This window comes from Mauremys reevesii, unplaced genomic scaffold (genome assembly GCF_016161935.1).
Source record: "Mauremys reevesii isolate NIE-2019 unplaced genomic scaffold, ASM1616193v1 Contig1, whole genome shotgun sequence".
Classification (NCBI taxonomy): Eukaryota; Metazoa; Chordata; order Testudines; family Geoemydidae; genus Mauremys; species Mauremys reevesii.
The window spans coordinates 126,479-135,770 of NW_024100715.1; the positions used below are offsets into that span (position 1 = coordinate 126,479).

General features: G+C 73.7%; 1 protein-coding gene across 1 annotated transcript in view; it reads right to left on the reverse strand.

Annotated features, from left to right (window-relative positions):
- LOC120392331 (complement C4-B-like) overlaps positions 1–8,865 on the reverse strand; it is a 33,204-nt gene extending 24,339 nt beyond the window's left edge. Inside the window, exons 1-11 of the mRNA XM_039517052.1 lie at positions 8,761–8,865; positions 7,363–7,558; positions 6,610–6,796; positions 6,007–6,077; positions 5,620–5,708; positions 4,743–4,825; positions 4,481–4,577; positions 4,131–4,236; positions 2,234–2,357; positions 1,569–1,684; positions 493–663 (exon numbers count right to left, since the gene is read on the reverse strand). Of these exons, the coding sequence (XP_039372986.1) occupies positions 493–663; positions 1,569–1,684; positions 2,234–2,357; positions 4,131–4,236; positions 4,481–4,577; positions 4,743–4,825; positions 5,620–5,708; positions 6,007–6,077; positions 6,610–6,796; positions 7,363–7,558; positions 8,761–8,825 (1,305 nt within the window). The 5' untranslated portion in view covers positions 8,826–8,865. The remainder of the gene's footprint in view (positions 1–492; positions 664–1,568; positions 1,685–2,233; positions 2,358–4,130; positions 4,237–4,480; positions 4,578–4,742; positions 4,826–5,619; positions 5,709–6,006; positions 6,078–6,609; positions 6,797–7,362; positions 7,559–8,760) is intronic.
- Positions 8,866–9,292: the final 427 nt, after the last annotated feature.

The following is a 9,292-nucleotide window of genomic DNA, read 5'->3' on the forward strand; positions in this document are numbered from 1 at the left end:
GCCCTGCCCCTCGCCCAGCCCCCTCCCCCTCCGGCCGGCCCCGGCCCCATCCAGCCCCCTCCTCCCCTCGCCCCTCCTCCCCAGCCCCATCCAGCCCATCTCCCCTCCCCCCCCCCCTCCCCCCTCTCAGCCTCCCCTCCTCCTCCTCCCCAGCCCCATCACCTCCCCTCCCCCTCCCCCACCTCCCGGCCGGCCCCCAGCCCCCTCCCCATCCCCTCCTGTCCCCCCCCCCCCCCCTCCCTCCTCCCCAGCCCCCCTCCCCCCCTCTCAGCCCCCCGCCCCCTCCAGCCCTCCCCTCACCCAGCCCCTCCCCTCCGGCCAGCCCCGGCCCCCATCCAGCCCCTCCTCCCCCTCCGCACCCCTCGGCCAGCCCCCTCCCTCCCCAGCCCCATCCAGCCCCCTCCCCACCCTCCACCCACCAGCCCATCTCCCCTCCTCCCCAGCCATCCCTGCCCCACTCCCCCACCCCCCTGCCCCCCCCGGGGGCCGGACCTTCAGGGTGAGGGCGCTGGCTCGGGGGTCCAGGTTGAGGGGGAACATCACCCCCCCGCTCTCGTCCGCCGCCACCCGTCTCGGGGGGTGGGATGGGCCCCCCGACACCTCGGCTGAGACCCACACGGGGGTGCGGGGGGCCGGGGAGCCGTCGGCCAGGGTGACGCGGGCCTGGGGGGAGATGGGAGAGTGGGGGGGGCAGACACAAACACCCCCGTGTGCGCAAAGCCCCCCCGCTGCATGCCCCCTACCCTGACCCCAACCCCTGATCCCCAGCCCCTATCCTGACCCCAGCCCCGATCCCCTACCTGACCCCAACCCCTGATCCCCAGCCCCTATCCTGACCCCAGCCCCGATCCCCAGCCCCTACCCTGACCCCCAACCCCTGATCCCCAGCCCCTATCCTGACCCCAGCCCCGATCCCCAGCCCCTACCCTGACCCCAACCCCTGATCCCCAGCCCCTATCCTGACCCCAGCCCCTGATCCCCTACCCTGACCCCAGCCGCACACCCCAACCCCTGATCCCCAGCCCCTATCCTGACCCCAGCCCCGATCCCCAGCCCCTACCTGACCCCAGCCCCTGATCCCCTACCCTGACCCCAGCCCCCACCCTGACCCCAGCGCCACCCTCCCAGCCCCGATCCCCAGCCCCAGGCCTCTACCCTGACCCCAGTGCCATGCCCCAGCCCCATGCCCCCACCCCTGATTCTCCCACCCTCTGATCCGCCAGCCGCACGCCCCTACCCTGACCCCAGCCCCTGATCCCCTACCCTGACCCCCAGCCGCACACCCCAGCCCCGATCCCCAGCCCCACACCCCCAACCCTGATCCCCAGCCCCTATCCTGACCCCAGTCCCGATCCCCAAGCCCCACATCCTGACCCCAGCCCCTGATCCCCTACCCTGATCCCCAGCCCCTACCCTGACGCCCAGCCCCAGCCTCCCAGCCCCGATCCCCAGCCCCAGGCCTCTACCCTGACCCCAGCGCCACCCCCAGCCCCATGCCCCCACCCCTGATTCTCCCAGCCCCGATCCCCAATCCCCGCCCCAGCCCCAGCCGCAGGGCCGCCCCCCACCAGCACGAGGACGGGCGCCCCGGGGATGAGGTGCCGTTTGGTCTGCGACAGGTCCACGCTGTAGGGAGACGTCACGAACTGGACGGTGCTCAGCTCCTGCTCCTCCAGCTCCCCGCCTGCCGGGGGGCGCGAGCGTGAGTGGGGTGGGGCCAGCCCCCCCTGCGGGACCCCAGCCGGTCCCCGCCCCAGTCCCCGCCCCACTCCCTGCCCCCTGAGCCAGCCGGTCCCCCCATTGCCTGCCCCATTCCCGCCCCACTCCCCGCCCCACTCCCTGCCCCTGAGCCAGCCGGTCCCCATTGCCTGCCCCATTCCCCGCCCCAGTCCCCGCCCCACTCCTGCCCCTGAGCCAGCCGGTCCCCATTGCCTGCCCCATTCCCCAGCCAGCCGGTCCCCGCCCCAGTCCCTGCCCCAGTCCCTGCCCCTGAACCAGCCGGGCCCCCCATTCCCGCCCCAGTCCCTGCCCCTGAGCCAGCCGGTCCCCCATTGCCTGCCCCATTCCCCCCAGCCAGCCGGTCCCCATTGCCTGCCCCAGTCCCTGCCCCTGAACCAGCCGGTCCCCATTGCCCGCCCCACTCCCTGCCCCTGAGCCAGCCGCCCCCATTCCCTGCCCCCTGAGCCAGCCAATCCCCGCCCCGGGGCCGGAGGGGCCGCCCCCCCCCACTCACTGGCGGTCTCTACGAAGGTCACCGCGATGTAGAGGCTGGTCCCTGCCAGCTCCTCCAGGCCTCGGCCCCATTTCTCTGCCAGGAGGCGGCGCTTTAGGGTCACGCTTGCTGCCCCCCCGTTCACCTGCCGGGGGGGGGGGAGGGTTAGATGATACCCAGCCCCCCCCACAGACCCAGCCGGGGGGCCCCACGGAGCGGGGGTGGGAGGGGGAGGGTTAGATGTTACCCAACCCCCCCTACACACGGACCCAGCCGGGGGGCCCCACGGAGCGGGGGTGGGAGGGGGAGGGTTAGATGATACCCAGCCCCCCCCCACAGGGGGCCCCACGGAGCGGGGGTGGGAGGGGGAGGATTAGATGTTACCCAGCCCCCCCTACACACGGACCCAGCCGGGGGGGGCCCACGGAGCGGGGTGGGAGGGGAGGGTTAGCTGATACCCAGCCCCCCCCACAGACCCAGCCGGGGGGCCCCCCGGAGCGGGGGGGGGGTGGGTTAGATGATACCCAGCCCCCCACACACACGGACCCAGCCGGGGGGGCCCCACGGAGCGGGGGGGGGAGGGGGAGGATTAGAGGATACCCAGCCCCCCCCCACACGGACCCAGCCGGGGGGGGCCTCACGGAGTGGGGGGGGGGGGGAGGGGTAGATGATACCCAGCCCCCCCCCACCCGGACCCAGCCGGGGGCCCCACGGAGCGGGGGGAGGGGAGGGTTAGATGACCCAGCCCCTACACACGGACCCAGCCGGGGGCCCACGGAGCGGGGGGGGGTAGGGGGCAGGGGGAGCTGTGACAAAGTGGGATGGTTTTGTCCTTAACATTCTGCCTGAAGACGCTGCGTGCCTCAGTTTCCCCGTGTGTTACACAGACACCCAGGGTGGGGGAGCCGGGGCTGGCTGGGTGGGGGTGGGGGAGCCGGGGGGGGCAGGACCTGAGCTAGGCCGGGGGAGGGGAGGTCGGGAGCTGGACAAAGGCAGGGAGCCGAGCGGAGAGGGGGGTCAGTGTCGGTTTGGGGCTGGGGGGGGGGAGTTCAGGGGATCGTAGGCTGGGATCCGGGCCCCCTGGACCCCCAGAAGGGCCAGATCGAGGGGCCCCGGCTCTGAACACGAGCTGGGCCGTATCCTGTGTCCAATAACTCACCTGTGTTCCTGGCTGGCTGAGAGTCACTGGGAGTCCCGGGAAGGGGGGGGCAGGGCCGTGACACCCCCTGGGGGTGCAATTTTTGCTGACCCCCCATGGGGCAGGTGGGGCAGCTGCTGCAGGTCCCAGCCCCCAGGCTGGACTTTGCTGCAGGTCCCAGCACCCTGTGTCTGGCCCTGGGTTCCCGCCTGGGTCGCAGCCCGGCTGGGAGTCGCTGCCGCCTGCGGGGGGGGGGGGCTTTGGGGGCGTGTGAGGCTCCCCCAGGGGGCCCATCCGGGCGGACTGACAGGGGGCTGGGAGGGAGGAGGACCCTAGGGGGGCTGGAGGGTCCCAGGGGAGAGGGTCCCTGGGGGCTCTGGGGGCATCCCATGGGGTCCCAGGAGGAGGGGGTCCTGTGTGGGGTCCCAGAAGGACAGGGGACCCATGGGGGTAGGGGTCCCAGAGGGGAGTCCCAGAGGGATGGGGGTCCTGTGGGAGGATGGGGATCCCATGGGGCCAGGGGCCCCAGACGGATGGGGAATTGGGGTCCTGTGGCAGGATGGGGTCCCATGGGAGGATGGGGGTTCCATGGGGGTGGGGGTCCCAGAGGATGGGGTTCCATGGGGGGAATGGGGTCCCATGGGGAGGGGATCCCAGAGGATGGGGTCCCATGGGGAGGGGATCCCAGAGGGATGGGGGTTCCATGGGGGGAATGGGGGTCCCATGGGGGGAGGGGGATCCCAGAGGGATGGGGGTTCCATGGGGGGATGGGGGTCTCACCGTGACCTGTTGCTCCAGGCCCCTGAGGAAGGTTTTCTCCCCATCCTCGTTGCTCACCCCAAACCTCAGGTAGGCGACACCGTTCACCCCCTTCCCGTAGACGAACCTGGGGAGAGAGGGGGGGTCACCCTGAGCCCGGGGGGGCAGCATGGGGGGCAGGGGCGTGGCTCTCCCGGGGTCTGGATTCGGTGGGGAGCTGCACCCCAAGGCCCGTCCCGGCCCCGTGGGGAGTCTGGGGCCGAGCCCAGTCATGGGGGGTCCTGGGGACAGCTGGGAGCCAGAGCCCCCCAGAACCAGCCCCGGCTGCCTGAGCCCGGCCAGAGGGGGGGGGTCAGGGGAGCTGCCCCTACCTGACCTGCAGGTCAATGCGCAAATCAGGGGCCCCCTCTCCCCTCACCAGCATGTGGGTCCGGTCGGGGATGATCTTCACCTCGAAATTGGGGAGCACTGGGGGGAGAAAACACACATGGGACCCAGGAGTCCTGGCTCCCAGCTCCCGCACCCAGGAGTCCTGCCTTCCAGCCTCTCCCAGAGCTGGGGAGAGAACCCAGGAGTCCTGGCTCCCAGCCCCCCTCCCCTCCCTGAGAGGGAACCCAGGCGTCCGGGACTCACCGTATTTCTTCACCTCGAACTCGGCGCTGGTGTTGGACTCGAGGGCGTTGGAGAACCGCGCCGTGATGCGCCAGGTCCCGGGCCTGGGAGCGGCGAGGGGGTGAGAGGGGATCGGGGACCCCCCAGCTCCCCCCAGCCCCTCTGCCTGGGGGACCCTGCTCCCAGCCCCCACCTCCGCAGAGCCTGGGGAAGGATGTCAGGGTCCCACCCCCAGACAGGTTCACGGGGAGCCCCCCGACACCCCAGCCCCACTCCTGGGGGGCACCCCCCACCCCGGGATCCCCCAGCCTGGACCGGACACAAGCCAGCTCTGGGGGGCTTCTCTGCCCCTCCCCCCCGGGGCCTCCCAGGGCAATGGGGTGTCCGTGGCGCCCCCCAGCTCCCCACCCCGCACCCCGGGATCCCCCAGCCTGGACCGGACACAAGCCAGCTCTGGGGGGCTTCTCTGCTCCTCCCCCCCGGCCCCTCCCAGGGCAATGGGGTGTCCGTGGCGCCCCCCAGCTCCCCGCCCCCCACCCCGGGATCCCCCAGCCTGAACCGGACACAAGCCAGCTCTGGGGGGGCTTCTCTGCCCCCTCCACCCCGGGCCCTCCCAGGGCACTGGGGTGTCCGTGGCGCCCCCCAGCTCCCCGCCCCCCACCCCGGGCTCCCCCAGCCGGGACCGGACACACCCCAGCTCTGGGGGGGCTTCTCGGCCCCCGCCACCCCCGGCCCTCCCAGGGCAAGGGGGTGTCCGTGGCGCCCCCCAGCTCCCCGCCCCCCACCCCGGGATCCCCCAGCCTGGACCGGACACAACCCAGCTCTGGGGGGGCTTCTCTGCCCCCTCCACCCCGGGGCCTCCCAGGGCAATGGGGTGTCCGTGGCGCCCCCCACTCACTCGGAGATGTCGGGGATCGAGAGCTGGTCCGTGATGACCCAGTTCTGCGGGAACCGCTCCACCTTCCGCACCTGCAGCCCCTGGCTGTTCTGGGGGGCAGACGGGGGGTGTTAGCGGGGGCCCGATCCCCTGCTATCAGCGGGGCCCGATCCTGCCCCCGTAGCCCCCGCCATGGGGCCCCAACCCCTCATGGGCCAGACCCTGCCCCTCCCCCTCCCCCTCCCTTCCCCCCAACCGCCCCATGGGCCCGATCCGGCCCCTCCCCCTCCCAGCCACGGGCTCCCTGCCCCCACAACCCCCCATGGGCCCGATCCTGCCCCTCCCCCTCCCAGCCACGGGCTCCCTGCCCCCACCCCCCGTGGGCCCGATCCTGCCCCCGGCTCTCACCAGGACAGTGATGGTGATGGACTCGGCCGTGGGGCGCAGCTCGTGGTTCAGGGCGAAGACTCGGAAGTGAACTGGGGGGGGAACGAGACGGGCTGTGAAGGGGGGGGCTGGGACCATGGGGGCAGGGGATAAGGGGGGTGCAGAGGGATGTGGGGGCCATGGGGCAGGGGCACGGGGGCCGTGGGGCACGGGGGAAAGTGGGGCACGGGGCCGTGGGGCAGGGGCACGGGGGCCGTGGGGCAGGGGAGAAAGGGGCGCGGGGGCCGTGGGGCAGGGGCACGGGGGCCGTGGGGCAGGGGAAAGGGGGCACGGGGCCATGGGGCACGGGGGCCGTGGGGCAGGGGCACGTGGGGCAGGGGAAAGGGGCGCGGGGCCATGGGGCAGGGGTCTGTGAGGCGCAGGGGCCATGGGGCACGGGGGCCGTGGGGCAGGGGCACGGGGGCCGTGGGGCAGGGGAAAGGGGGCACGTGGGGCAGGGGGCAGGGGGGCGCGGGGGCATGGGGCACTGGGGGCAGGGGCACGGGGGGCCGGGGCACGTGGGGCAGGGGGGAAGGGGGGGCACGTGGGGCAGGGGGCAAGGGGGGCACGGGGGGGGCGGCTCACCCTTCTGCCGGGGCGTGTAGACCGGCGTGTCGGTCTGGAGGAAGAGCTGCCCGCGCCGGCTCGTCCAGGCCAGTCTCAGGGTCCGGGCGCCCGGGGGGGGCAGCTGGGGGCTCCGCGCGACCAGCTGGACGTAGCGACCCCGACGCAGCGCGGCCAGGCCACAGCGACCCGCCAGCTCGGGGGTCACCTGCGGGGGGGGCAGTGAGAGGGGGCTCCCCCAGGGGGCGGGGCTTTTCTGGGGCAGGGAGGGGCGGGGCTCTCCCAGGGGCAGGGCCCCTGGGGCATGGAGGGCAGGGGCTCCCAGGGGCGGCTCCTGGGGCACATAAAGGGCGGGCTCTCCCATTAAGGCGGAGCTCCCAGGGGCGGGGCCTCCTGGGGCACATAAAGGGCAGGGCTCTCCCAGGGGCGGGGCTCCTGGGGCACAGAAGGGCGGGGCTCTACCAGGGGCGGGGCCTCCTGGGGCACGGAGGAGCGGGGCTCTCCCAGGGGCGGGCTCTCCTGGGGCATGGAGGGCAGGGCTCTCCCAGGGGCGGCCTCCTGGGGCACGGAGGGGCGGGGCTCTCCCCAGGGGGCGGGGCTATCCTGGGGCATGGTGGGGCGGGGCTCTCCTGGGGCATGGAGGGCGGGGCTCTCCCAGGGGGCGGGGCTCCCCTGGGGCACATAAAGGGCGGGGCTCTCCCGGGGCACAGAAGGGGCGGGGCTCTCCCCAGGGGGCGGGGCTCTCCCCAGGGGGCGGGGCTAGGCGCCCCCTACCTTCAGGCTGAGGAGCTGCATGTGGCCGTTCTCGGGGCGCAGGCTGAAGAGCTTCTCGCCGGAGCATTTCTGCCGCGTGTCGACCTCGTTCTGGAAGTAGAGGGTCCCGTCGAGCTGCCCGGCCACCCCCTCGGCCTGGAGCAGGACCCCCACCTCCACGCCCACCGGCACCAGCCTGGGCGCCGCCATCAGCAGCCTGGGGGGAGAGAGATCGGCCGGTGCCCCTCAGTCCCGACCTGCAGCCCCCTGCTCTGCCGGTGCCCCTCACTCCCGACCTGCAGCCCCTTGCTCTGCCGGTGCCCCTCACTCCCGACCCGCAGCCCCCGCTCTACCGGTGCCCCTCACTCCCGACCTGCAGCCCCCGCTCTGCCACTGCCCCTCACTCCCGACCCGCTGCCCCCTGCTCTGCCGGTGCCCCTCACTCCCGACCTGCAGCGCCCGCTCTGCCGGTGCCCCTCACTCCCGACTCGCAGCCCCTGCCAGCCCAGCCCTTCCTCCCAGCTCTGCCGGTGCCCCTCACTCCTGACCCACAGCCCCCTGCTCTGCCAGTGCCCCTCACTCCCGACCTGCAGCGCCCGCTCTGCCGGTGCCCCTCACTCCCGACCCGCAGCCCCCGCTCTGCCAGTGCCCCTCACTCCCGACCTGCAGCCCCCTGCTCTGCCGGTGCCCCTCACTCCCGACCTGCAGCCCCCTGCTCTGCCGGTGCCCCTCACTCCCGACCCGCAGCCCCCGCGCGACCGGGGCCCCTCACTCCCGACGCGCATCCCCAGCCAGCCCAGCCCTTCCTCCCAGCGCTGCCCGTGCCCCTCACTCCTGACCCACAGCCCCCTGCCCCTCCGGCTCCACCGGTGCCCTCACTCCCGACCCGCACCCCCTGCTCTGCCAGTGCCCCTCACTCCCGACCTGCAGCCCCGCTCTGCCGGTGCCCTCACTCCCGACCCGCAGCCCCGCTCTGCCAGTGCCCTCTCCCGACCTGCAGCCCCCGCTCTGCCACTGCCCCTCACTCCCGACCCACAGCCCCTGCTCTGCCGGTGCCCTCACTCCCGACCTGCAGCCCCCTGCTCTGCCGGTGCCCCTCACTCCCGACCCACAGCCCCCGCTCTACCGGTGCCCCTCACTCCCGACTCGCAGCCCCTGCCAGCCCAGCCCGTCCCCCCAGCTCTGCCGGTGCCCCTCACTCCTGACCCACAGCCCCCCCTGCCCCCTCCGGCTCCACCGGTGCCCCTCACTCCCGACCCGCACCCCCCTGCTCTGCCAGTGCCCCTCACTCCCGACCCGCAGCCCCTGCCAGCCCAGCCCTTCCCCCCAGCTCTGCCAGTGCCCCCCACTCGCAACCTGCAGCCCCTGCTCTCCCGGTGCCCCTCACTCCCGACCCGCAGCCCCCAGCCCCGCTCATACTCGGGGGCTTGGTGGCTGGTGCACACCAGGGCCCCCACGCAGGCCAGGCAGAGCAGCAGGTGCATGGTGCTCCGGGTGCGTCTCTGCCCCGTCTGTCCCTGGGGGTCTGGGCTGCGCTGGGGAGACGTGGGGGGGTCGCTGCTGTTTATCTCCTGGGTTAATTATTAACTCGCCAAGGCCCCGGTCCGGCTGCAGTAACGGGGGGGGGGTGGCTGGACAGACAGAGGGAGGGGACGGACAGGGGGGTCGGGTGCCCAGCCCCAAAGGGCCCCTCCCCCCTCTGGTCTGGGGGTTCCCCGACGGGGCCTGTCCCTGGGATCAGCCTTTGGGCCGGGCCGGGGGGGCTGGCGTGTCAGGGGAGCAGCCTGTGGCCCCCCAGCGCTGTCCCCCAGCCCCCCCCCACCCCCAGCTGGTCACTGACCCTGAGGTCCTGGCTGGGTCCCGCCCCCTCCCAGGTGCCAGGAAAGGAAACCACGTGACTGCTGGGAAATCACAGAGTGACCCCGGCTCACCCCGGAGATCTGCCCCAGGG